The sequence below is a fragment of the Spermophilus citellus genome (assembly GCF_964194105.1).
Source record: "Spermophilus citellus genome assembly, chromosome: 6".
Taxonomy (NCBI): Eukaryota; Metazoa; Chordata; class Mammalia; order Rodentia; family Sciuridae; genus Spermophilus; species Spermophilus citellus.
Window position 1 is genome coordinate 6,901,580 of NC_138187.1, and position 27,852 is coordinate 6,929,431.

The 27,852-nt window shown below is 51.7% G+C and overlaps 1 protein-coding gene across 1 annotated transcript; it reads right to left on the reverse strand.

Moving 5' to 3' along the window:
• Positions 1-777: 777 nt before the first annotated feature.
• Positions 778-27,737, reverse strand: KCTD5 (potassium channel tetramerization domain containing 5). Its single transcript, XM_081297151.1, has 6 exons — positions 27,434-27,737; positions 15,005-15,113; positions 13,113-13,204; positions 11,316-11,411; positions 9,412-9,537; positions 778-3,766 (listed from the first exon to the last, which is right to left on the reverse strand). The coding sequence occupies exons 1-6, from the start codon at positions 27,683-27,685 to the stop codon at positions 3,737-3,739; spliced, it is 705 nt and encodes a 234-aa protein (XP_081153277.1). The 5' UTR covers positions 27,686-27,737; the 3' UTR covers positions 778-3,736.
• Between the last annotated feature and the right edge of the window lie 115 nt (positions 27,738-27,852).

Sequence of the window (27,852 nt, forward strand, 5' to 3'; positions counted from 1 at the left end):
AGATGGAATTTTCCACATAGCCACCAGGCAGTCTCCAGTGATCTGCCAGGTGGGTGGCACCAGGGCACCAGCTGCAGGGAGCAGCTGGCACAGCCAGGCAGAGGGCCAGGGAGGGAACCTTCCCCACTGGTGCTCAGAGCAGGTGACACTGGAGCATCCACGAAGACACACATGTGCAGGCACCACGATCGGCCTGTGGAAACCCAGGAGAAAAAGTGCTGGGAGGGGACCCTTCTTGCCCCATCAACCTGGGGCCCAGGAGCATGTGTGGGAGCAGAAGACCTGAGGGCCAAGTGGCCCCGCCCAATGCCACCATCCAACTTAGGTGCTCAGAATGTAGGACAGGTAGGGGTGTGGCAGAGGGAGAGCCCCAAAGCCAGGGATACCCCTGCTCCCAGTATCAACACTACTTTCCTCAGAAAGCTCAGTCTGTCCAAAGGGATCAAGGCGGTGCTGTTCCCACTCATGGATGGATGGTGCCAAGACTGAAGGGCTTTTACCCCCAGTGCCAGCACTGGGGGGATCAGCTCTCTATCTCCTGGGCTGGGCTCGGGCACCAGCCAACCAGAGGTGTGGCTCCTGCCCCCATGTGGTGCCCTGGACAGTAAAGGCATGGCCTCTGCAGAATGCCCAGCAGCTGGGGATCCACTTAGGGGTCCAATAAAATAATATTTAAAAAACAAAAACAACAACAAAAAAAAACTTGGAGGAAGACAGGTTTATTCTGGCTCAGTTTCAGAGGTTCCAGTAGGTGGTCACTTGGGTCTGTGGCAAGGTGGGATGTGGAGGGGAGGGTGTGGTGGAGCGGAGCTGCTGACCTCGTGACAGCCCCAAGCCTCTTCTGTCCCCCCCTGCTTCCTGGAGCCACCAGGGCTGACAACCCTCACAATGCCCGAGTGGTGCTCCAGGGACCGCCTCCATGGTGGGGGGCTGTGCCTACCACATACTTCAGATCTGGGACACCCCAGAGGTCCATGTGCTGGAGGCTTGGCACCCAGTGTTCAGAGGTGGGGATCTAGGGAAGTGACTGGATTACAAGGGGGCTGATCAATGGATTAATCCATTGATGGGTTCATAACTGAATGGACTGCAGGGGGTGGGGGACTGCAGGAGGGGTACTCATCACCAGCAACTTCCTGGCTGCTACGAGGTCAGCAGCTCCGCTCCACCATATCCTCCCCTCCACATCCTGCCTTGCCAAAGACCCAAGCCCACAGAGCCAAGCGACCACCTACTGGAACCTCAGAAACTAAGCCAGAATAAATAAACCTGTCCTCCTCCAAGTTTTTTTTTTTTTAATATTATTTTAGTTGATGATGGACCTTTATTTTATTCACTTGTTTATATGCGGTGCTGAGAATCGAACCCAGTGCCTTACACATGCTCAGCAAGCATTCTACCACTGAGCCACAACCCCAGCCCCTCCAAGTTGTTTTGTCTCAGTGATAAGAAAGCTCACACTGAGCAGGGTGGGGCTCCCTCCCTGCCCAGCTGACCCAGTAGACTGTAAAGCTGTCTCCTACTTAGTCTTCTGTTCAGAAGGAACACCTGCCATGCTGAAGCCCCTCCCAAGTGCTCTTGGCCTTGCCCAGCTGAAGTGCCTCAGCACGTCCAGGTCCTGGCTGCCATCAGGAAGACCTCCAGCTACACCTGGACTCCTTTCCATGTGCCCCAGGCTGTATCCAGACATCTGAAAGCCTGAACTCTTGGCCCCACAGGGGTGACCCCCACCCTCCATCCTAACTTGGATAAACACAACAGCCCCCAACAGAGCCCTGGGTTGGGTTAAACCACCAGTTGAAAGAGGAGCTGCACACCTGGAAACAGGAGGGACAAGGCAGGAGTTCAGGTGGCAGAGAGTCTGATCAATAGCAGGGAGTCACACCCTCTAGGGGACACTGGGGGTGGGGCCCTTGCTCAAGTGGGAGCTATATGTCTGAGAGGGCGGGGCCCTTGGGTGAGCAGTGTGGCGCTCCTGGCAGTAGCTTTGCATGCATTTGAAGACACTAGCAGTTGCTGGGCTCATTCATAAATACACAATTTTATTTGCTATTTTCAGGGGAAACTTAGGCATTAAATGGTAAGCTGATAAAATACGGATACCTAAAAAAGTACAAAAGTATAAATATCCCCTTAGAATAAATTTTAGTGAATTAAGTCTTAATATTTTTAAATTAAAAAACAAAAACAAAACAACCCACAAGCCTATCTATTATGTCAATGTCAAAATCAAAAAATGCTAAGCACCCAGCAGCTCCCCAGGGCCAACACAGGGACACCTTCCCTTGGAGCTCTGCTGGGAGGACTGGGTCAGCCAGTGGCTAAATCTGCCCTATAGAAAGGTTTTTATAAATTGTTTAAGCTGAACCTTTAACAACATACAAGAGGCCTTACGAAAGGAGGAGGTAAATCCTAGATGCTGGAGAACTTAGTTAATCAGGTTATTGGCAAAGAAGAAAAAAAAAGAGGACCCAGGCAAGAAGTTTCTGGAAGCATTGACATTAGACAGTGTCAGAGCCTCTGACCTCACACAGGCAACTCCAATGGTCAGTCTGCACAGCTCTCCTGGCAAGCAGAGATCAAGAGGCAGAGCTTGCTTACTGGGGCCAGGCCCCCAGCCCCCACTGAAGAGCCTCAGAGCCTGCAGGGGGCAGCCTCTACAGCAACCCCAGCAGCCTCGATGGCACACTGGCTGGGTCATGTAGGTTGTGTCAAGTCTCAAATGCTCCAGGAGTATTAGAAAGAAGAACTGCATAGTTATACAGAGATAACAGAGCCGGAGAGGAAGAGACACATGATGCACTGTAAACATCCCGAATCTTCAACGTGACTCGGAGTGTCAGCTCCAGAAGCCAGGGGACACGCCTCCGCCCAGCCTCCATCCCAGATGCGACAAAGGCACTGGTGGGCACCAGCTCCCAGATGAGTCCACAGGTGGAACCCATGAGGCAAACCTTCTACCTCCCTTTAAACTATTTGACAGGTCCATCTAAAACATAGCAACACTTTTAGGCATTTCTAAAGAGTATAAACATTGGGTAATCTATCCATACTTAAAAAAAGGGATACAAAGTTCTCTTGCCTGGAAAATACAAATCAAGAAGCCTTGACTGTGGAGGCTGGAATAAGAGCCTGGCTCTGAAGGAGGCGGTCCTCAGGGTAGGCGCCCAGAAAGTAGTGATGATGCGGAGGCCACCATTGTCAGGGGTCTTCGCCGAGGTTGAGAAACTGTCAACTGATCACACTGGAGGCAGAGCAGCTTCCCTGACCCAAGGATGATGTTCAGGTGCTCAAGCAATGACCACCAGGCATCTGGACCTGAGCCACAGTGCGCTGGACAATCCACATGTCTGCTGTCCCTTCCTCCTGGTGAGGCCTGAGCTGCTATCGCAGACTATGAATGTAGCACCAAGGGCCCTGCCCTTCAAATGGTCTTCAGGACTGAGCAGGCTAGTTGGGAGCACCCTGCCTCAGTCCCACGCAGCACTCGGAAAGAACAGAGCAGGCTCCCAGAGAGCCCACCTGGCCCCTGTGCCTCCTCCCTGTGGGGATGCCTGGCCTTAGACAGCTGGGCCGTCTCTCACCACCCACCTCTGAGGCAAAAAAGGATGCACACCCAGATCTCTAGAGAAATGATCAAAAGCAGGTTTCTTCTCACAGACGTACTTCCTGGACATGGCGGTTCACTGAATCTTGGGAAAAAGTATATCATTTCTTCGGCTGTCACTACTGTATCTCACATCCTTGAGCCTCGTTCTTGCAAAATCTGAAAAATAACACATGCAGAGTGAGGACTCAAGCCTGACCAGTCCTGCTCTGCAGAGCAGAGCCACAGACCTGCAGTCCACCCCAGGCAATTGGCTCAAAGCCTGAGGACCCTGGCAGGCTCAGGGACCTTCAGTGTGGGGAGCCAGCTCCTCAAACTCTCCATCCCCACCCATATCAAATAGATAAGCCCCCAGACCCTTCCCCCCATGAAATAGCAGATCCATCACCACTCATGCAGCCCTGGCTCTCCTCTGAGACACCTGCCTGACCACAGAAAACCTTCAAGTATGGGTCATGCTAGGGAGATGCCCTCAGTGTCTTGACCCCACCTGCCCAGCACAGCCCTCTGCTCCCTGGCAGCTATGCTCACACCACTGGCTCCATCTCAGAGCCTGACCTCAGGGGACCCTCCCCTTATGGCTTCTCTCACTGGCACAATCCAGTCCACTGTGCACCCAACTAAATAGGAGTGGGAGCTCCTGGAGGCCTGGGGACAGGCTAGGGCCCTGGCAAATATTACTGAGTCAAGTCCTGGGCAGGGAAGAAGACCTCATCTTGAGGAAGGGTGTGCTAGAGCTGGCCAATCCCACCAGGAGCCACTCAGCTGCTCCTAGCCACTGCTGCAAGCACAGAGGCACTGCCAGAGCCCTAGCAGCAGAGAGCTGGCCCTTGGGAGGCTATCAAGGGCTTGAAAGAAGGCCAGGGTCTCTCGAGCTACTCCAGCCTGTCCGCCAGCACCCCAAACACCCTTGCCTGTCTCCACGGACAGCTCTGGGGGCCAACTCCTGCCAATGGCTCACACTCATGTCAGTACCTTGAGGGGCACTTCCTACAGGACTGGGGAGCAGCAATTCTCCTCAGGCCTAACAAAAGCAAGCCCCAGGAAGTATGATTCCGAGTCTGCCAAGACTCGGGAGGTGACTCGAAGACAGTTCCACCCTCCTGCTAAGGGACCAAGCCCCAGCCACCACTAGCCCCAGTGCAGAGCTGGAGCCCAGTACACCCAAGAGAGGGTCTGCATTGGCAGAACTAGAGTGAGTGAATTCCCTGGGACAGTGTGACTCCCTTGAGGGGCCAGACCTGACAATCCCCAGGGCTTGTGACAGCATGCTGTCACCATTAGCCCTCCCAAGACCAGCTGACACCATCTGCCCAGAAAGAGTGCAGTGTACAACTCCCAGGCATGCTTCCGGCAGGGCTGTCTTCCACAGGAGGTCCAAGTCCCAACAGAGACCCTGTGGTGTGCTTGAGGCTGCGCCCAAAGCAGTGCCACACTGACAGGTCTGGCCACTTACATAGCCTCATACTGGGATGTCCTGGGGCAGAGACCACCTCCCATAGCCTAGATCTCCTAGAGATGGGGGCCACCAAAGCATGTTCTCTGATAGCACAGACTTGGGAGGTAACTGTGGGGTGGGGAGGGGACACTGAAAGAAGTCACCCTCCCTCTAGGATGTTGGACCAGGCTCTGAGTCTCAAGCACCTTCAGATAATCCTCTCCTCTGCCCAACCTGGTGGTAGGTGTGGCTCCCCTGTGTTCCTGTGGACCCCACAATTCCCCAAGTCAGGCACCTGTCATAGCTTAGCCCCACGGCAGGTACATCTGAGGTCCTGCTACCCACAAGGCTGTTGAGCCCTACAATGGATGATGCTGACAGAGGCTGTGACACAACCCCGAGTCTCACTTCAGAGACTCAGAGCAAAAAAAGGAGAAGAGGAACAGATTAGTACTTTTTATGCTAAATGACAATACTTTTAACTCAATATGGTGGCATACCCCTGCAGTCCCAGCTCCTTGGAAGAGTCTGAGGCAGGAGGATCACTTGAGCCCAGAAATTCAGGGCCAGCCTGGATAGCAAAGCAAAACTCCATCTTTGTGGGACACACACACACACACACACACACACACACACACACACACGACTGAACCCACCCAGGGCCTGTACGTGGCAGGCAAGTACTCTACCAGACATCTCAAGCCCCCTTATTTTATTTTGAGACAGTCTCGCTAAGTTGCCTGGGCTGGCCTAGAACTTGATTCTCTGACCTTAGCCTCCTGAGTGGCTGGAGTTATAGGCATGCGCCACCAGGCCTGGTTTCTTTTATTTATTTAAGAAGGTTACTAGAAGATTTTAAAAGACCACATGGAGCTCATGACAAATTCTCTTAAAGGGCCAGATGATAAATACTTGAAGCTTTGAGGGTCAAGAGGCACTTATATAATCACCTAAAAGCACTATTTAAACAAAGAAAGTGAGCTCGAGGACTGTACACAGGCAGACCAGGTCCCTGGGCTGCAGTTTGCAAGGCCTAATCTAGATTTTTTTGGTTAGTTGTTCACCTTGAGAGGCTCAGCTGGCCAGGTATATTTCCTTATGTTCCCTTGTACACTGAGCTGCTCATGGGGTGGTGGTAAAGGCTCCTAGCCTGTAGGGCTGGGCCTACAAGAGGGAGGCCTCCCAGGGGATGGGGGAGGAGCTGGCCTTGCTGCCCACCACCACCCAGGTACTCTCCTGTGTGTAAGGGAGACACCAGGCAACCCTGCTGAGTGATGCTATAGTTGGGTTCTAACAAAGGTCCAGCCTTGAAGACATGAAAGGTGAGACTGGGCTGAAGCAGAGACTGGAGGAGAAGCTGGATGCTATGGGCACTGCCCAACCTCAGGCAAATGGCAGAAGTTCAAACACAATTGCTGCCCTGTGGTGACATGACAGAAGCACTCCTAGCCTGGAAGGCTTGAGTATGAGCGAGAATCTGGGCTTTGGCCTCTGAGATCAGAGCCACCGACTCCTGTTCACCCAAGATCCTGGCCCATGACCAGCAGGAAGGCCACCCCTCAGGGGCTGGCAGGCTGGAGTGAGTGTTCCCTGCCAGGCCCTGGAGTGCTCCTGGGTCCATACCCACTGATGCCATGGTTTTTCCTGACACAAATGGCTTGGTAAGTGCCCCAATCCTTCTGCCCATGGTAACCATGGAGGGGTACTATGGCAGAGCAGTGCCCAGTGTCTGTATGCAGACCTTGGCTCCACCTGCAGCTCTACTGTGCATCTACTGGTACATCTATTGGAGGTTCTGTGCATCTACAGGTGCATCTATTGGAGGTTCTGCACAGGACAGGTGTGTGGGAGGGGCTGGGGCAAGGGTCCAGTGGGGCCACACGTTCAAGGACATTAGGTGCTGGGTCAATCTGAAGGGCTGCAGGGCTCACCATGACATTACACTTAATCTGAGTCACTGCCTTGGTACCCCGTCTCCTCGTCGTCACTCTGGTGCGGCAACGTGCAGCAAGGGAGAAGAAGACACGGGTGTCAGCCAAGTGCAAACCAGGCAAGGCAAGAGAGCTGTCCACTGGATCACCCTGAAGGAATCCCCAGGCTCAGAGTGCCACAGTTGCTTCCTGGAGGTGGACCCACCTGCAGCAGGTGCTCATCCTCTATGGTTGCTAGGCAGTTTGGCCCCGTGACCTCAGCTACCTGGAGGTGACTTTCAGGCCCACAGAACCTCCTGCTGGATAGGATGGCCTTTATCTGCCAGAGGCCAGGAACCACGCTGCTGTATGATGGAGGGTGGGGCCCTGGGTCTGAGACTAAGCCACATGCGCAGTTAACTGATCAATCTCAAAGGGAGGGGAAGGGTTCTCCTGGCCTCTGCCACATGTCACCTCCTGCAGCTGCATGCCTCTGTAACAAATGGTGACTACTCCTGAGACTAACCTGGAAAGTTCTCAAGCCTGAGTAGTTTGGGAACCTCCTGCACTTGTGGTTGGCAGTGGAAGCAAGGGTGCTCACATGGGGTCTGTCCCTCTTGTAGTGGGCCCAACTCCTCACACTGGCCATAGCCTTGATAACTCTCATTCTCATCATTCCCAGCCTGAAACAGAAAAGGCTGCCTAGCATTGCCAGGAGGCCACCAAATGCTCAGGGACCCTAAAAGGCAAGGCTCAGTATAAAGAGGGACACTAAAAGGCAAGCCACAAGGTGACTTGCTGCCCTCTGAAGTGTGGCCCTGTTCCATTCAGGCTGTGTGCAGGTGTCCCCAAACAACTCTCTTCCAGATCTGGCCCATGATTTTCCACTGCTCCCAGGGGGCCTGGGTTCTGCCCTACCCTCTGGGGAGCTACTGCTGCCCCCATTTTGAAGCTGCTGTAGCTGCTCTACTTCAGAGCCAGGTATTTTTGGAGACAGAAATAAGGTCCTGCTTTCAACAGCACTAGGACGTGGGTCATTCCTGGAGCTTCCTCACAACACAGAATGTATCCTTCCTGCAAATGAAGAGCCACCAGAGGGAAATGAGCCCTGGTGACCTTCGGTATGAAAACTGCAAGTTCAGAAAGAAAAGCTTCTAAAAGTAAAACCATCTATAAAAGAGTCCTACTGTTGCTCAGAGACAGAGAGGGGTGTCCCCCTAGGACAAGGCTGGGGTCTGGTGTAATAATGGTCATCATCTAGACCTTAGACCCAATGGAAGCTCATCCCAAGCCTGGAACCAGGACCCTAGCTTCACCTCAACTGCTAAAGGACACTGTGGGCCTGGCTGGCTTACATGGTCTTATGCCTTGAGGTGGCAGTGGTGGCAAGGTCTGGCCTCCTGCAGGTGTAGGAGGTGCAAGGGAGGCCAGCAGCAGACGCACACACAGCACTGGGTGGCAATGCATAGCCTCCTGGAGACCCCTGGGCTGACTGAGTCCATCAGTTCCCAAGCCCTCACCCCAAAGAAGACCAGGGAAGATCCAAAGGGATAGCCCTGGATAGGTGGCTGCTGTCCATGATGGATGCTGCTGGCAGCCAGCCAGGGGACACTGGCCCAGAGTCAGATTGTCACAGAACCCCTGGTTCAGTGTTCTCACTTAAAAGCCTCCCAGACTGGCCTCTTCCTGCACCCACACATGATGCCCTCTTAGGCCCCTCATCAGGATCATGTGGGGGCCCCTGGAGCTGCTGTAGAGCTCTCTGTCTACTGTTTGGCTCTCAGGCCAGGGGCCAAGCCAGCTCAGGCTGTGCTGGGTGCTTGCTGTAGGGGCAAGTACGCCTGTGTGCCCTAGAGCCCAGTTCTGAGAACATGCCTGGAGGATATGCCACTATGACTGGTCACTTGTGGGCAGGCCACAGGACTAATCTAAAACTAACAAGGCAGACCACTCTCTGTACTTTTACCCTAGCTGCCACCACATTCTGGAGGAGACAGAAGAGAGTGGACTGCTGCAGGGCAGACTTACATGACTGTAGAACCTCCTTTACACACTAAACCCAACTCAGAGACCCGTGGCCATGGGTGAGGCCACTGCTGATGCTGAGAACCAACCCGCAGCTTAAAGGCCTAAACCCTCCCCCCACACTGGAGGTTGTCCCGGGAATGGAGGATTCCTGGATTCCACAAGAAACAACCAACAGTGGCGATCCTGAAACACAAAGAGTCCCTGACAGCAGGTCCAGTGGATGCTTCCAGAAGCAGCTCTGCACATGGGTTGAGAAAACAAGGATCAGTACTCATTCCAGGAGGCTCTACTGATAAGCCAGGCAGTCCTCATGAGGACTTCAAGCCATCAGGAAGAAAGCCTTTCAAAATTCAACCTTCAGAGTCTCCCACCAGGAGGGCTGGCAAGTCCACAGCTGCTAGGGCACCAGAATGTCCCTGCACACTCACCTTGGCCTTCTCGCTGGGCTCACTGGTTGTGCCATATGGGGTGTTGTGCAGCTCCTTGGAAACCACACAGAGGAACTCGGCCTGGTCTTCGTTCCCATAATTGTAAGAGGAGCCAATGCTGACCAGCTGGAAGAGAGACACAGGCTGTGTGGAACATCTCAGGCTTTGGCCAAGAGGTTCTGGTGAACTGAAGGGAAATTCACCCCGAAACCCTTGCAGGAGCATGCACCTGCACCATGACATTATGCAACATGCTGGGACAGGATGCTGTTTCTGTTTCTGGACCCACCGGAGATGCTGACTGGCTTCCCTGGAGAGAGGGTACATGGAGTGAGACTAGTGGGAGACAGGGCCAGAGCTTGTGCAAGTGCTGCACAACCTGTTTGTCCTTGCTGGCCACCACCTGGCCCTCTGCAAGACTGAGCTGGGGTGGGGCGGGGAAGGCAGAGGCCAGGCAGCTGAGAGCCTGGAAAGCTGAGCCTGTCTCTGAAAGTGGGACTCTGGAGAAGCTGTGGTTTGCCACATCTCAGTATGCATGGGTCTAACTGTGCCTGACCTGCTGGGCATACCCTTGGACATTTTAACTTGCCTAGAATACTCCAAGACATTCCATGCTATGTGGGGATGGGGCAGAGGACCAAATTGGCTGCTGCAGACATGCATAGGGGACTAAGTTACACCACTGCCAACAAATGTTTTTGTAATTTAAAACACAAAACTAATCAAAACAAAGATAGCAACGGTATAGTAAAGGCATTAACACAATATCTACTGAGCCAAAGAACAGCTGAAAGGCTGCCAGCAGTGGCACAGTCCATCTGGCAAGCCGTGACCAATGCAGCAACAGGGACAAGATGGTGGGAGGTGGTGGTTCCTGCCAGGTGAGATAGACTGTAGGGATGCTGGCCTTGAGTCAGAAAGTTGGGAACCCCACAGAGGAGAACACAGAAACCCAGTCTTCCAGAGGTCCTAAGCAACTTGGTGACACTTCATCTCAAAATACAAAATAAAAAAGGGCTGTGGATGTTGCTCAGCGGTTAAGCACCCCTGGTTCAATCCCTGGTACCATTAAAAAAAAAAAAAAAAGGATCAAATAAGGACTCCAGATCCTGCCCCGGTATTGCAACAGCTTGCCAACCCACAGTTCTCGCCCTGCTTTGGGGTAGCAGAGCATCCTTATCAGGTGCAGAGGAGCGCAAGGTACTCAGCTCTAAATGAGGATGACCCAGCCCATGGATCCAGAGCTGGCAACGACAGCTTTCCAGCACCTAGCTCTGTAGGGCCAAGACATGTTCCTGCTTGAGTCTCTGGCATGATTCTTTTATTTCTTTAGAGTACTGGGAATTGAACCAGGACCTTGTGCATGCTAGGCAAGTGCTCTATCCCTGAGCTATATCCCAGCCCTTGTTTCTAAAATTAATCTGAGACAGGGTCTCACTAAATTGACAAGGATGGCCTTGAACTTGTGATCCTCCTGCCTCAGACTGAGTAGCTGGGATTACAGGTGTGTGATACTGTGCTGAGTTCTGGCATGATTCTGATGGGACCTGGGTGGGAAAGACTGGCAAACTCGGCCCGATGGAACCCCCAGGAGGGCAGGGACAGCCTCTGCCTGTATGCTTCAGTGACAGCAAGTGCACACCCATAGTCAGGATGTGCTAGGGAGGCCAGCTCCACACATGGAGGTGTGAGGGAGGTGGCAAAGAGTTCTTGACAGCTGCACCTTCCTCAACCTCCCACAGCCACTGTGTCAGACAGGGTGGGGGATGGCCGAAGGCTCCAAGACTTGATGATATCACGGAATTCTGTCTTTGGAGACTTTTGAAGCAGAGGTCTCCTCACTGTACTTGTAATCAGATTTTAGCTGCAGTGTAGGCTACTGCAGCTAGCCAACAGCCTCTCACCTGCTCAAATTTCCAGCCATCGGACATGGTGGACACCATCTGTGTGAGCTCCTCCTCCTGACACTGCAACACACGGTATACATGCTTCACAGGCACCTGCAAGGACAAGGGCCGCCATGAGGCCAAGACATGCCCATACCCAGCAACCCTGCCCATGTGCCCCTGCAGGAGAGAACTCCACAGGGATCCACAGGTCCTAGAGCCCAGAGCAACCCTGAATACATCCACACAGCCGCCCACAGCCTGAACAGCCGTGTGTGCCACTTCCTTGCTTGCCTCCAAAAATATTTCTACTTCTAAATTCCAAAATAAAATGAGTCATGCTCCTCAAATCTTGAGAGCACCTGTAGCTAGATGTGAATACAAAAGAATGCCCACTTTGGCCACAGGCAGTCTCTGGATTGACCAGCTGGGAAAAGGGACTAACTGGAAGAGCCTGAGAGACAGCCAGATACACACATGCAGGTCCTCTCCCAGTATTAACTGGCTTCCCATGCCCACATCTACCTCCTAATCCTCAACCAGCCCAAAAGGGATCCCTGTGCTGGGCTCCAGGTAGGCTTCTATCCTGGAGACTTGGGCCCACAGGACCCTGCTGGAAACAAAGACGAGCTAAGTCTGGGCTCCACCCTCCTGGAGCAGCTCTAGCAGAGGCCACAGCACAGGGAAGATGAGGGCCCAGGTGGCTGGCACTCAGGCAGTATCTCATATGCCAGTGACACGTGGCTTACAAAGTCACACAATGAACCTGCTGTTGCCCAAGTCTATTAGACAGCATATGATACTGGCTACCACTACTACTGGAGGGCCAGCTCCTGGGATCGGGTCTTTCTCACCTCTGCTTCAAAAGTAGTTGCACCGTTGTGAGTGGGGCTGGGATGGAGGAGAAGAGGCAAACAGTACAAATGAAAGAACCAGGGAGCATCTGGGATACATTTCCTACTTGCTGGAAGAGGAACGTCTCCCTAGACCCAGTCCTGGCACCAAGTGGGCTCCCGCAGAAGGGGGAAGGCCAGAGGCAGGTTACATCCATGACCCTGGCCTGACCTGGCTGTTATTGTTCCTGGGTCCACTGGGTGTGCAGGAAGAAAGCAAGCAAGACCACCACAGTGGGAAAGCCCATCATGGGGTGGGGATATTGAGAGGGTTTAAGCATACTGGCCATAGTGCTGATATCACCCCACAGCATCTTTCTGGAGCAGAACCAGCTTGATGAGGGCTCAGCTGTTCTTAAGCACAGAGCTGGCATGGTGACAAGATCAGCTGGTACCTCCTTCACAGAAGGTGCTGGATACAACCCTCCTCCAGCAACACCAGCCTAATGGGTGGCAGACAGCTTCTGACTGTGGCCATGCACCATGGTCCCTAGGAGGATCCGCAGCAAGCATGCACACCATTCAGAGCCTGACCTCTCCTCTTTCCCAGGAAAGCCCAGCATTCTCTGTGCCTGTGCAGACCCCTTGCCTTTATCCAATGCCCCTCACAGTTTATCACTGTTTTTCCATTACACTGACCACTGGAGGCCTCCCTGTTTCCCCAGAACCCATTCGTTTCACTGGACCTTCCTCTCCTCCATTGTGTTCACCACACCCAACCTCTGTCTGTTGTCCCACTGGAGGAGGCTCCCTGAGGTGGGGCCAGGAAAGGCTGGATGGATCCTGTATGGGACACTGCAGGAGCTGAGCTGGAGGGTGAGGCTACTAGGCTCTGTTCCAAAGGCCTCATGTGAGAGGGCAGATGAGCTGTGCCTACAGGCCAGGCCTCCAAAGCTTCCAGTGCATTAGTCACTTGTCTCACCTGTGATGTTTTGCTATCTCGTTCTCTAATTTTGTCCTTTACAAGTTTTATTAGTGAGGTGATGTTGTAAAATTCTGCTTCTTCCAACACTCCTGGAATAGAGGAAAATAACAGACTTTCACCAGACTGGACCAAACAAAAATAGTATTTCATACCTGCCTCTCTCCCCAGGCCCAGCCTGTCCTAAGTTGTCACAGACCTGCTGCTCATAGCACTCAGCAGAAATGAGGGTTCAAAATGAGAGATGGGCCACATGTGGTAACACATACATGTAATCCCAGTGACCCAGTGACTTGGGAGGCTGACGCAGGAAGGCTATAAACTTGAGACCAGCCTTGGCAACTTAGCAAGATCATGTCTCAAAATAAAAAATGAAAAGGGCTAGGGATGAGGCTCAGTGGCAAAGAGTCCCTGGGCTCAATCCCCAATACTAAAAAATAAAATAAAAGAGGAAGGGTGATGTTTATTAAACATTCCCTTGCAGCCTCCCTCCAGTGACATACAGGGGTGGAACAGCTGCCCTGGGCCCACAGATGCTGGGAGAATGACTGGCATTTTCCCTCTGCACCCTGGCCACTTGTTCTGAGCCCTGGTTCTTCCTGCTGGGAGCCTGCAGGTGTCACAGGTGCAGGCCATGGGGTGGTAAGCCACAGCTTCCTGTGTGTCAGTCACTCACACCTATCAACTCTCTTGAATAGGCGCCCCTATTCCACAAAGACCAGATGGCTGAGGGCTGCTCCTGGTTCCAGTGCTCTTTCCAAAGCCTGCCATCCACAGCGCGCCATACTCGGAGACACGAAACCTCCCAGTTAGCAGCAGATTCCCAGGGTCCCGTTTCAAGGATTCCTCGTGGGCATGGGTCACTACCTCATTTTTTCAGCCCAACTGCATGACAACTCAGAACAACACACAGCAATGTGGGAAGGACATGGGGCAGGTGAAGCACAGGGCAGCCTGGAGCCAGAAACACATACACACAGGAGGCTGTCCCAAGTAGTCAGTGTGTGCATGTGAAAAAGCCTGGGCTGACGCAGACACTGCACATGGGCAGGAAGTATCCTCTGGCCTCAGGGCACAGCAACCTGGGGCTTCTCAAGCTCAGGAGGAAGGAGAACACCAAGGTTTAGAGAAAAGAAATGGAGATGCAGCAGGGGTTAGAGAAATCAAGCAGTCCAGTCTACACAGACTGCCACAGAATCTCCCTGGCCCTTCCTGAAAGAAACCCCTGGCTTTTCTGAGCCAACACCAGAGCACAGAGTCTACCCTAGGGCCTGGTGCTTGGCAGCCTGCAGATAGGCAAGTGTCCCACACTCTGATCAGGCAGGATGCAGTGGCCAGTAAGGCAGGCAGTACTCAGATGATAGTGTGGAATGTTGCTACCTTGAGCTGTCCTTGGAAAGCAGGCAGAGGATCCTAAGACACTCCACAGGTGTGCTAGGGTGTCTGTGACACATGGCTTCAGAAACATGATAAAACAGCTGCCCCCCCCCCCCCAACACACACACCAGATCCTTGAAAGAGCAGAGTAGCCTTGGCCACTTGGCCCACATCTCAGGCTCTTCTTCCACAGCAGTCCTGACAGGCCACTGGGTAGCCTCTCATTCTCAAGAGGCCTGTGAATGGCAGTGCAGCAGCCCCCAGGGCCACATCTGCAGAGAAATGTGGGGTTGCAGCTTGAGGTGTCTGGTTCTTCAATGGATTGACCAGCACCTTTACCAGGGGCTTGCCTTTGAAAATAAGGTCTCTGGGGGCTGGGGTTGTGGCTCAGTGGTAAAGTATTAATAATAATATAAATAATAGAGGTATGGCATCCAACCGCAACTAAAATAAATAAATAAATAAATACTTTAAAAACAGAAAATAAGGTCTCTGTGCAAAAAAGGATAGCCTACCTTCCTCAGCGAGGTCTTTGTTAATGACCAGCTTCCCATGTCTCAAGTAGTTCAACACAGGTCCAAAGTACGTGGGATCTCTGTCAATTAAATAGGCACCCGTTTCATCCTATGAAACAGAAATGTCATCAGTCATGGATGAGAAACTAGTGGCTTCTGCAGTTAGAGTAAGACTTGAGTGCATCTGATTGACACACTCACCCACCCAGCACCAGGCCTGTGTTCACAGTACCCCAAGGCTCTCCCAGGCCTCCTCTAAGCTGATCTGTCTGGCTCCCAGCTAGAAGACAAGTTTCAGCTGTTTCCTGAGTTTGCTCCAGAGTGAGGTGATGTGGCTGCAAGTAATTTGGGATGCTGTGGCTGGCAGGGTCTGGTGCTACAGAGACACAGATGTCCTTGTGCTGATGAGGGTGGGCCTCTCCCAGGCATAGCCTGGCATCTGCTCTGACAGATGCCCAGGGAGAACAGCAAAGTCAAGGCTCCACTGGGGTGAGGCCACAGTCCTGGCTTCCTGGCAGCTTTCCTAGCCCTTTCCTCACAGCTCAGGAGAATTCTGAGAAACCACGTGGCATGACCAATCACATAGCCTCCTCCACTGTCATGGGCAGGGCCTTCCTGAACAGAAGTCAAGGACTGGACTGGTCTGGATGGCAGTGGGGGCCTTCTGATTGCCAGCATGGAAGAAGGTAGCCTCTGATTGCTGATCTCTGATCCCATTGTCAAGAGCCTCCTTAGGTGAGCAGCACATCAACAGCCCACACAGGAAGCCCTATTTTCTGTTGAATGGTAGCCCCTGAGCTTTCCCAGAGACTGTGACCACTAAGGGAGCCCTCACCTCACAGCCAGTGGTTTGCAGTCCACGGGAGCTCAGCTATGCACAACACAGCCCACTCACTCAGCAGGCACTCAAACTGACCTAGCTTCTCCAGGGGGCAGTGGGATTTCTGAGGCTGTGGTGGCCAGCCAAGTTCCCCTTGAGAGCTGATTCCTGTCACATGTATCAGCCTGGAGGTAGACACACCTCCCCAAGGCATGAAGTAGGCACAGCTTCTGCATGACCTGTTACACCACATAGCCCTAGGGCCCCCAGAAGCAGGTGATACACAGATGCTCCAAGGACACATCTGGAGGGGTGGGTAGTAAATTCCTGTCACCCCCACCCCAGACTCAGGCCCACAAATTGGCTGCAAGTAATTTGGGCTGCTGAGTCTGGCAGGGCCTGATACTACAGAGACACAGGTGTCCTTGTGCTGATGAGGGTGGGCCTCTCCTAGGCATAGCCTGGCATCTGCTCTGACAGACGCCCAGGGAGGACAGCAAAGTCAAGGCTCCACTGGCTTCCTGGCAGCAAGGCCCACAGCCAAATGCTGGGAAGAATGAGGACTCTACAAATCAATAGGATGGACTCAATTTCCCTCTTTAGAGGCTTCTGAGCTCCTGTGGGGCCTCTGCAGGTACAGGGCATGGACAGTGCTGTATGTGACCCTCAGTGGGAGCTGTTGGCCAGCTCCAGTCCCAGGGAACAGCATCAGTACCTCTGGAGAAGGAGATTGCTGAACCTCTGGGACACAGCATGCCCATAGGCACCAGAATCCCAAGAGGAAGTGGTGTCTTGGCTACAAAGCAATGTGCCATTAGGACCCTTTTTTCTTCATGGACATCAATTCCTATAGTAGGGCAGTAAAACCTGGTGATTTCAGGGTTCTTTCCCCAAACCGACAGGCACAAAACTATAAAAACCTGTTTTTCTTAGACCAAAGGGATAAAGTTGAGTTCTGTGGTTTAGATAAAATCAGAGAGCTCCTGGGGTGTGGGGGTGCTGGAACCCAGAAACCACTTGCTCCAATCACCTCTTTTCTCTCCCTGTGGGCCTGCCATTTCACCCCACAGCAGCATCCTAACCCCATACAGACCTCCTGACTCCATGCTTGACTCCTACCTAAGGCTATACCAGCTGGACTGACCAGGCTTCCCCACCCTGTGGCCCTGGCCTTTATTTCTAGAAGTTACCCCAGGGACCATCCCCCTCCCAGCCTGGTCCTCCAGCTTCGCTCCCAAGGACCAGGGAGACCAGAGTCTAGAAGCAGTCCTGCCCGCCTGCTGAGGACAGCCACCATTTCCCAGTGCCAACCATGTGGCATGTGCATATCACCAAACTCAGGACTTAGGAAGCTACCAAGAAGGAAAGGTCCAAGACTGGGGCACATGTGAGGCACTGAGATTGATCCTCAGCACCACATAAAAATAAACAAATAAAGTCATGCTGTCAATCTACAACTACAAAAAAAAAAAAAAAAAAAAAAAAAAGGTCAGAAGGGGGATTGGGCTCATCTCTGCCTGGACACTCTCCTACAGGGCCTCCCTTATAATGCCAGCTATGATGTGAGTCAGACCGTGGGTTCAATGCCACACTACCCCAAACCTCAGTTTTTTTCTTAAGTAGAACAGGAACAAGAGCAGTTCACTGGCCTCATGGGCAGCTCAGAGTACCAGGAAGCTGGGGATGGCCCTGGCCTGTGTGCCACACCTGCCAACAGATATCACACATGCTGCAGAGCCTGGGCTGTAAGACTTCCAGGCAAGGACAAGCTGGGCACCCCTCTGGGCACTGGGACTGGCAGAGGAGAAAGAGGAAGTTTTCTGAGCACCACAAGCCACACAGCTGCAGCCCAGACCTCCTAAGCCTGGAAGGCAAGGGCATGAGAGAAGGAGGAGGGACTGTGGGTGAGCAACAGAGGAAAACATGGCAGCAGGATGTTGTGGTGGGCCACAGGGAACTGGTCCAACTGGCACTGGTGCTTGGCTCTGAAACCCCAGAGAAGGGGAGATGAGCCTCAGCTGCATTTGGGCCCTGGCAGGCCTTCCAGATTCAGCCTTACTGGGGCTGGCTTGTCACCACACATGCCCATCAGGAGACAGCTTTTTCCTCTTGGCATTGGGGAGCACTCACCACTGAGCTACATCTCTAGCACTTTTTAGAGACAGGGTCTTGCTAAGTTGCCCTGGCTGACCTTGAACTTGGAAGACCTCCTGTCTCTGCCTTCTGAGTGACTAGGATCACAGGTATGGCCACCGTACCTGCCAAGAGACAGCTTTCTGGTGGACACTTTCAAGGAACTCCTGCCCTAGGTCTGACCTCTCAGCCTGGAGCACTCCTGGCTCAGGGCAGAGACAGGACACATCCAAGTAATGGACATGGGGCTTTTCAAGGCAAGTCTGCCAACTGGGCTGATGGCACTTTCTCAAGGTGCTCATCCATCCCCAAGGCTGCAGACTTCACAAGTGGTAGGGCAGGGAAATCGAGACCCAATTAGCCTTCCTATGGCTTTAGCCACAACCTCTTCTTCCAGCCCACACCCTGTGTTCTCATGCTGAAGGCCTGTGTGCCTATGCAGCAAGTAAAAGGGCAAGCTAAGATCTATGTGCAGACCCCCACTTGCATCAAGCTAAGAAGCAACTTTAAAGCAGCAGCCTCCTGGTGACTTCAGAAAAACAAGATCAAAGGAACCCAAGACATCTGCTTTAACCTTGCTGCAACCAAGACTTGAAGACAGGAAGAGCATGAGGACCCTGAGCACATTGACCAACACAGGCCTGTGATACCTGTGGGCCCCAGGCCACTTGGCCTAGGGAGATGCCAGCAGCACATCAGGCAGAGCTGCCAAGGACATAGGGAGAAGCCAGGCTCAACAAGGGCCCCCATGCAAAGAGCCCATACACTATCAGCAGAGGGCCACAAGCAGGCACAGAATGTGGCAGTGGGCAGCAGGAGACTGGGCAGCAGAGCTTGTAGAGAGTGAAACAGCCCAGGGCCAAGTTCACATCTAGACTCCCTTGCCAGGTCTCAGCTGCCCCATTGGTTAAATAAGACATTTAGCCAAGATAACCCTTAAGCTTTTTCTGGCTTCAGCTGTGTTCTAGTCTGACTCCCTTTCCTCTAACAGGTGGGCATTTGGCTCTGTCTTGGGTATGTGTATGACAAATTATAAGAGAAAGAAAGCCACATATCTGGTCACTGAGATGAATGAGTGGGAACTAAAACCCAGAAGTGAGGTGCACCTGGCCAGGCTGGTCCTTTTGAGGCCCTGCCTGTATACATCTTTATACAAGAAGGGGTCAGTTAAAGCTGAGGCCCAGATACAAGGGAATGAGTGTACCTCAGGTGAACCTCCACTAGCTTATGACTTGTCTCAAAATTCATATGAATTTTACACTTAAATCCCTATTCTTGGGGTTGGAGTTGTGACTCACCGGTAGAGTGCTCGCCTAGCACATGTGAGGCCCTGGGTTCGATCCTCAGCACCACATAAAAATAAATAAAAATATATTTTTTTAAATCCCTATTCTTTTTTGACTATAAGATATGTTTTCCTAAAACTCAAAAAGTCATCAGAGGCAGTTGGCCAAATTCACCAAATGAAAGCCAGCCGAGAGGACCCATGGAGATAGTGCCTCTGAGGCATAAACCCTGGTGCCCAGTCAGTGCCTCCTGTCCTCTGGAATATAGTCTGGTTTGATGGAGCATTTCAGAACCTGCTCACCACTCCTGACACCCCTATACAGGTTGGCCTATACAAAAGAGGGATTCAGACAGGGACCCTTGTCATGCCACTTTCTTCCCACCATGGCACAAGCCTGAGCCCAAACACCTCCAGGTCTGCCCAGAGTCCCTCCAGGCCACATGGAATGTTTGGCTATAGTCATTTCACATGGCCCCCCTTTGAAGTGAGGCCTGAGCCCATGCCTAGGCCTGCCAAAGTAACCTGGACTGATGATCCAAGCAGAGCAAAGGCCAACAGAAGCTGAAGAAAGAACAAATGACCCTATACAGGCTACACCTCCCACAGAAACCTGGATTGTCCTACGGCATCCCTCAGAGCACTCTGGTGCTTTTCTTTTGGTGAGCACCTTTCAATCAGGTGGACTTCCTTAATAAAGGAGGCACCACTTGGACAAAGGTCAAGGTCAGAGCCAGCAGGGCCAGGAAAGGGAGGGAGCAGGGTGCAGCATGGCTCTCACACTGGGATTCCTGGAGCCGTCAGTGGGAGATCTCAACTTCCATAGGAAGGTCTGGGTCCTAAAACAAGACTCTACAACCCACCAACTCCCACTTGGATACACATGGGCAAGACAGCTCAGAGTCCCACTGTAGAGACACGCTTCTCTTCAGTTAACAAGATCAAGGTGAGCAGTGCAGCTCAGGTGGGGGCCAACAAGAGTGCGGCTTTAGCACCATACATCCTAGTATTGGTAATGCAGCTTGGGGCCTCTGTCCTCAACAGAGATAAAGAAAACAGAAAAGCAGGAAACATAAAACACTCAATTTCAGAATGAGTCTCTGGCTCATTCATGCAAAAGCTGTGACAAGATCATTCTGGGATGTTTGGAACAGTGACTGGGGCTGACTGAGGAACAGCCATTACTGTCACATGCTCCCAGATCCTGTGACACGTGGAAGGAAGCCCTCATGGTACACACTCAGGTGGTTATACTTCTAAAACCAAACAGACTGAGAGGTCACAGCCAGGACTGAGTCAGGGTGCAGTAGTGGGCTGGCTGGCCAGACACCTCGGCTCTTTCTTCTTCCTTCTTTTCTGTCCTTTCCATAATTCATGTAGCAAGCAATGTGCTTCATCTGTATGGTGGGAAGGTTTGTTTTGTTTTTTTGAAAAAGAGTCAGACTTAAGTCTGCTTTCCCGGCAAATCATTTTTCTCTACTGACATTCTTTCCCCACTTCTCACTGAATTAGTGTTTGACCTACTTGAGGCAGTGCTGGCTTGAAAAATACACATCTCCCTTCAAAGGCATAAGAAAGGGATCACTGGACTTAGCTTTAAACATTTAATGAGGGCCAGCCCCCCACCCCCATACTATGGGTCCATATGCTGGCAGGGCAGGCTGGTGATGCCCAAGTTGACATTGAGTGGGCCCAACATGGAGGCTGAGCCCCTAGTCTCAAGGAGAAGCAACCCTGAGCCTGAGCCACTGGCCATGCCATGGCAGGTGTCCACAGACATCTTTCCAAGAGGAGCAGATAGTTGCAAAGACAACGTCAGGCCTAAGTCACATATGCTCCCAGGAGACCCCTGACCATCAGCCCCAAAACGGGGGTGGGGAGACATGACCTGACCGATAAACCTGACTGGGCAGCACCAAGTGAGCCTCCTGGCCCTGTGTTTTGGGTTAGAAAAGAGTCCTCAGAGAGGCCCAGGGGGAGGTGGGCCACTCTATTCACCCACAATCAGACCTCCACCCACCTTACTGCTGTCATCCACCCAGGGCTCACTCTTTCATTCAACCAGGTAACCCTGGAAAGAGCAGGAAGAGGAGTTGAAAGCTCCAGGTTCTCAGGTAGTGTGGAGGCTCCTGCAGTCATGCTGAGAACTCTACAGAATGTTCACACCCAGCCCCTTTCTCTTACCCCACAGAAAGGGACAGAAAAAGTACCCACCTGACTGAGAGGGACAAGGCATGGCCACTGGAGGGGAATCCAGAGGGTAAAGTACTGTGAACCAAACTTGTGAGGTTTCTCAGCTGAAATCTAAATACATGCAATTTTCTGAGCACCAACATTTGTCAACATTAGAAATACCATTTTGGGGGGCTGGGGTTGTGGCTCAGTGGTAGAGCGCTCACCTCACATATGCGAGACCCTGGGTTCGATCCTTTTAGCACCACGTAAAAATAAACAAGTAAAACAAAGGTATATTAAAAAAAAATACCATTTTCACTTTGCATGTGCTACCATGCCTGGCTTTGTTTTGTTTTATGCAGACTTGTCATATCCTTGACCCAAAAGAGACCCTAGACATCACCAATTACAAGTGAGGAAACTGAGGCCAAGAAATCAGGGAGGCTTATAAGAAGCCTCTGAATTCACAGAACAGGGCCAGGACTCCAGCACCCTGGTACCCAGGCCTGCTGCCTCCAAAAGATCACTTCATGTAGCAAGGGAGCGAGAGTCTAAGAGAGCTGGCGTGCACACTGCACCTTTCCTCCATGAGACCCTGTGCTGGAGACTGGAAACAGCCACAGACAGGGAAGGCAGATGCAGCAAGAGCTCCAGGTGAGATGGGGAGGGGGTGAAAGATATGTCAGGGCTGAGTCACTGAAACTCTGTATAACCCCGGCCAACTGCCCAGGGAGAGTGTCCCTCAAGACCCTAGGGCCTGACTCTCAGGATGCCTCCTCACTGACACACCTGGGGACTAGAATTAGGATGTCAGCAATTACAGACTCAAATGAAGCCCTGCAAAAGCAGATATGAGTGGAGTTGTGACGGGGAGCTCACATGTGAGGCTCCTAGGGCTTTTTGTGGAACAAATGTGCTTCGAATTCAACAAATATGGGTCCCTAAGCTGTGTGAAGAAGCCTGAGATTTGCTTCAGAGTGCCCTTCTAGCTCAGCAGGACAGAAGCCCACCTATAGCACAGGAAAAGGCAGGCAGGTGCTGTGTCAATCTGCCTCTGTGGGGGTGAGTTGTGGGCAGGTGCAGTGTGCCACCTCTCCAGGACATCTATATAGCTCCAGCTTCTGTGAACACTTAGCCAGCAACAAGGGGTCATCCATTTGCTAGGTTTCTTGGGTGGTTTCTCCCCAGAGAAACCCTTGAGCTACAGCAAACTCCCAAACAAATCCCCAGCAGGTATCATCTCCTTACTGCTGGTTTGCAGAATAACAAAAAACTGCCAGCACAGACAGGTGGAAATGTGGTCATGCTGCCAACCCCACCTCTACCCCTATAATCTGGAGGTGACACTCCCCACTCCCTCAGAGTCTCTAAGCCACATGCTTCAGGGCCCTCAGTGCTGGCAGTAGGGTCAGCATTCAAGGACACTGCGGCCAGGACAGCCCAGCCAGAGACTCTCCCCCAGCTCCTGTGGTGCCCAAGCCTGCCCTGTAGATGTCCCCAGGATCACCACTGTCACCTTCAAGGTGGCCTCTGCTCTCCTCACTCGTGGCCATGCAGGCGGACTGAGGACAGAGTTCTTTCTTCCTCACTGGGGCCAAAGGGCAGGCCCTCGGCTCCTCCTCCTCACAGGGTACTTCCTGCACCCAGAGGATCCTGCCTCTCCTTATTTGTTTTAGAAAACCTATCTCAGCCTACTGGCAGCAAGAAACAGGCCACCCAAGCCTGATTTTCAAAAACCAGGCCAAAGTGTGGAGACCCAGAACCAAGGAGGACAACTGAAGATGCTGGGGGAACACCCTGCACTCAAAAGCCTATGTACCAGAGCCCTGGAGCTATATATCTCAGGCTGTAAGGCATCAGGTGTCTTGCTCAGACAGTCCCGCCAGCCCTTCAGAGCACGGGCTCTGCTATCCAGAGCTGGGGACCCACCCTCTAGGGGCCTGTTCACCTGCAAACAGCCAGGAGCTTTGGGCAGTATGAAAGGGCAGAAGGGGAAGCAAGGGAGACAAGCAAGGTGGGGACCCCCAGCCACACACAAGCCTTGGAGGTGCTTAAGGGGAGCTGTCCACCCTGGCACAAAGAGGATTACGATAATGAGTGTGAGAAAAACAGAAACAAGAATAAATTCAGTGTATCCTAACTAAAACCAAAGTCCAAAAACATCATTAACAACAACTTCTGCTGACTGCATTGGCTGGTGCCAGGTAGGGCAGCTCTCTCCTCATCCTGAATCTTCATAGCTACCCCCTGCAGAGGCATCACCTCCACTTCACATAGGACAAACATAAGGGTCAGAGAGTTGCATCCCGAGTCACACAACAGGGTCAAACCAGGCTCTCAGAGACTGGAGTCTCTTTACACCAAGGAAATGACCATCATGCCTACACCAGCCTGAAATATTCTTTCTTTTTTTTAAAAAAAAATTAATTTTATTTATTTATTCTAATTTGTACAGCCTGGAATTTTCTATGAGTGAAGGGAGAAGCTGCTCAAGTACAGTCTGATCAGAGCCAGTGTGCACCTGAGGACTGGGTCAGGCACACTGGGATATGCTCTCCTTGGAAAGGCCCAACTTATGAAATGGCAAGACCTCCTGGGCACCAATTGTGGCCTGCTCAGGGTTGAGGGGTTTTCACATGAGGAACCTTTCAGAGGTGACCACAAACTTAGAGAAGACAAGTACCCACTGAAGAGGGGTAGGGCAGCCTTAGCACCTAATTTATGGTCAAGGGTCAAGGACACTCTCAGAGCCACATCCTCAACTTGAGTGCAAAGTGAGACATGCATGCCTCAGACACCCACTCATGGCCTCTACAGCCAACGCAACTCTGCCTAGTGCACGAGATGCTTGTGGGGATTCTGCCAGTTAGTTTCTCACTTCTGATTTAGTTACATGGAACATAATCTGCCATTTCTACTCTAAGCAATCCCTACTTCTCTTGCCAAGCAGCTGATTCAAAGATGGTTCTCCCGCCCACATCCCATTCCCTGGCCACATGTAAAATTCCTTTCATATCTTTTCAACCCTAAAACTTGCCAGCACCAAGTGCAACCAGGGTGGACATAAGAAGTGCTGTGATTGCCCCCAAAGACCCATCTGATGCCACCATATCTACAAGCCCAAAGTGAAAAAGTGGCTCTCTTGTAAGGGGAGACGCTCCTTTGCAACCAGCAGTTTTCTCCAGGTCTGGCTCAGCTGCAGAGACAGAACCCTCCTTGATCCTCATCCATCCAGGTGGCTTCCAACCAAATAGTATTTGCTATTTCCCTTTACTTCCTAAAGTATATCCACAATAAAGCAGGCCTGGTTCAGACACAACAACAAACTCTACTGTGTTTCCAACAATACCTCTGGAATACAACAATACTACAGATCACCACTGAGACATGGCCAAAATGAATCAAATACTAAGCTTTTACACAGCATTTCTGATGGGCAGCTCAGAAAGGAACACCAAGTCTGGTCTGCCTTAAGGACAACATGGGAAAGAAAAGTGACATAGGAGAGCTGATGAGCAGATGCTGAAATGCACAACACAGCCACAGTCCCACTGGAGGAAGTCCCAGGAGGAAGTGAGAATTCATCAGGCTGTCTAGAAACAGAACCTCATAGCAGCAGTGGACCCCAAGACAGCCCCTGAGACAAGAGGGTTAGGGCCCGGGGCACAAGGCATGAAAGGCAGTGGGTCCTAAGCTATGCCTGGAGTATTGGGTGTGAGGGGCAGTCACAGCCTAGAGGCTTAGATATGGGGCTGCGAAGCAGTCAGCCAGCCCCTGGACATGCCTGTGTTCCCCACCCTCCCCAACAACCTGCCCATGTCTTTAGAAAGCATTCTCCAGAAGACGTGCAGTAACCATTCCCATAGCACCTCACTGACAGCTGCCACCACACTCTCCTGTGAACTTGAAACCCAGCAGGTTCCCAAAAGATTTCTTGGGAGCCTCTTTCTCTAAAATCTCCTCACCCAACTCTCATCCCAGTGTCATATTCTGCAAACCCAGTGCTCAATAAACACTAGTAAAGTGCCAGGCAGGGATCTTACACCAGGTCCTTACTGAAGTTCAATTCTAGAGGTATCTGTCAGGTATCCTTTCCTTAATCTTGAGTCAGGACTTGGAGATACCTACACATGAATCAACATCCTGTTTATCTTCAACCATGTAATTAGTGGCCTCCCACTGCTAGCACCCCTTTCCCCTCCACCCCGTCCTTAAGACTCCTCACTCAGGATTTAATTATCATGGTGGAATCTCCTGGGACATTCTTTCATCAGAACCTGGGGGATGAGGGAAAGAGAAGATAGAGCATTTTATACACTTTCTTATTTGAAGTAGAACACTCTAGTAATATGACTAATGTGAATTAACATTATTCTTTCTAGCAACTTATCTGTAACTAAAACTAAACCTTATTTACTATCAACTATATTATGAGACAGGGATTGTATCTGCCATATTACAGTCATGCTTGGAATCTTGGCTTTGTAATTTAGAAATCAAGCCTAATTAAGTGATGATTAAAAAGAAAAACAATTACAATAGACTTAATAGATTATCCCCTACCAAGAATCCTTATTACAGTATGGCATAATTTTTAAAATGGTCTTAAGAGAAGTAAAATCAAGGGTTGAATCAATTTAACTGCACTAAAGTCAATCGGTTCTGAATCTACTGTTTAGGTGCTGAAAAAGCAGTCACTGGAAAGAACCCAGTAGAAAAGAATATTAAAAACAGATTTAATATATAAAGCAGGGATTCTTGGGTAGAAAAGCAAGTGAATAGTCACTATGACCCACTGTTTAAAAAGAAAAACCAACAGTAAAACATACACCCACACCATAAAGGGAAAATGACAGCTGACAAAGACCTATTTCCATACTGGAGATGACAGTCATTTTCTTCCAGGTCAATCTAAGAGTAGAGAGCTTGGTCAAATGAGCAGCAGGAACGGCTGGCTGGGGGTAGGGAGGGCACACTGGCATGGTTGGAAAACCCTGATTTTTGCTTAGGATGGACGATTTTGCTATAACTCAAAAATTTTCATTTTCTGGTCATAAGGTCAGGCCATGCTGACACTGGTCTCTGTCAGAGTTCTCAAAGTAAAGAACCTTTCTGGATTCTAGAGAATATATAATCTTTCCAGAGATTCTCCAGCAAGGCAATGTCAGGCTGGTAAAATATACAGCCAAGTGCAATCATGTCAACTGGAAGACCCAGCAAAGTTAGCATAAGGTTTAGGAGTTGCCTAGAAAAAAATCAAGACAACTCTTCTTCAATCAGACTTTTTTTTTTTTTTCTTTCTCTCCTGTCCGGTGATGCACTCCCTCATCTAACTCTTGTAAAGGTAATAATCAAAATAGCTCCGATTACCACCCGAAAAGTATAAATGTATAAATGTTTACTTTGATCAAAGACAAACTGTAAAACTAACCTGGAAATTCCTATCCTTTTGCAAGGATGGTGGGGAAACTAAGTTTAATAGAAAAGCAGATCAGAAGAGAAATAGGAAATCTGAATAGAAAAGCCTCTCCTTGAACCCCTAAGCCACCCACTAATGTGAGCAACACTCCCTGTGAAAAGTCTTACTATGGGTGGCACCTTCTAAGAGCTGCGGAGCCGGTGCGTTTCGCGGATGAAAAGGATGGAGCGTCAACTCTGTAAATGCAAGTCACCGGGGAAAGAAGGCCACCGTGTCAACCTCCATGCCTACGTTAATTCAAACGTCTGAAAACACGAGATGAACTCAAAGAGTTCTCCATTTCCAGAGCCAGCAAGTACGCTGGGGCGGAGAAGTGTTCACACACCCAGGGCAAGAGTCTACGGAGAAAAAGTAGATCTGCAGCCAAGTCAGGGGTCTGGGGAACCTCCTCCTCCGCCACCGAAGGCGGGAGCTCGAGGGCGAGGGGCGCCTGCGGCGCAGCGACGGGGGTCCCTGAGGCAGCGGGCGCCAGGGCGCCGTGCTGTCTTCTGACCCAGGCGCGGGGCCGGTCCCCCGGCTGGCCTGCGCGGCCCTCACCTTGTCAGAGTCCAGGTCGGGGTCGGCCTGGCACAAGCGGTACAGGAAGGACTTCGGGTCCCGGCACAGCGTCTGCCGGGTGGTGAGGAAGTAGGTGCCGCCGACGTTGAGTCGGACCCACTTGGACACGCCGCCGGGGCGCTGAGCCAGGGCACCGAGCCCTGCGCTGCAGCGTCGGCATAGGCCGCCCCCCAGTCCCGCCCCGAGGCCGCCTGGGGCCGGCGGCAGCAGCTCGAAGAGATTCTCCGCCATGATCTCAGCAAGCCCCGCCACAGCGCCCCTCCGCCGGAAGTGTCCGGCCTTTAATAGTGTTCTCCGCGCTCTGTCCCGCCCACAGGTCCGCCCTAGTAAAGCGCCCGCCCCGGAGTCATGCGGGAGGCGGAAGTTCCGGTCCGAAAAGGCTGCCGGCCGTGCTCCCT

Excerpts from the sequence above, each read along its gene's own strand:
- KCTD5 (XM_081297151.1), bottom strand. The coding sequence starts at position 27,685 with ATGGCGGAGAATCTCTTCGAGCTGCTGCCGCCGGCCCCAGGCGGCCTC. Across the intron at positions 15,114-27,433 it reads CCGACCTGGACTCTGACAAG|GATGAAACGGGTGCCTATTT; the intron begins GTGAGGGCCGCG and ends TCTGTTTCATAG. Across the intron at positions 13,205-15,004 it reads CAAAGACCTCGCTGAGGAAG|GAGTGTTGGAAGAAGCAGAA; the intron begins GTAGGCTATCCT and ends CCTCTATTCCAG.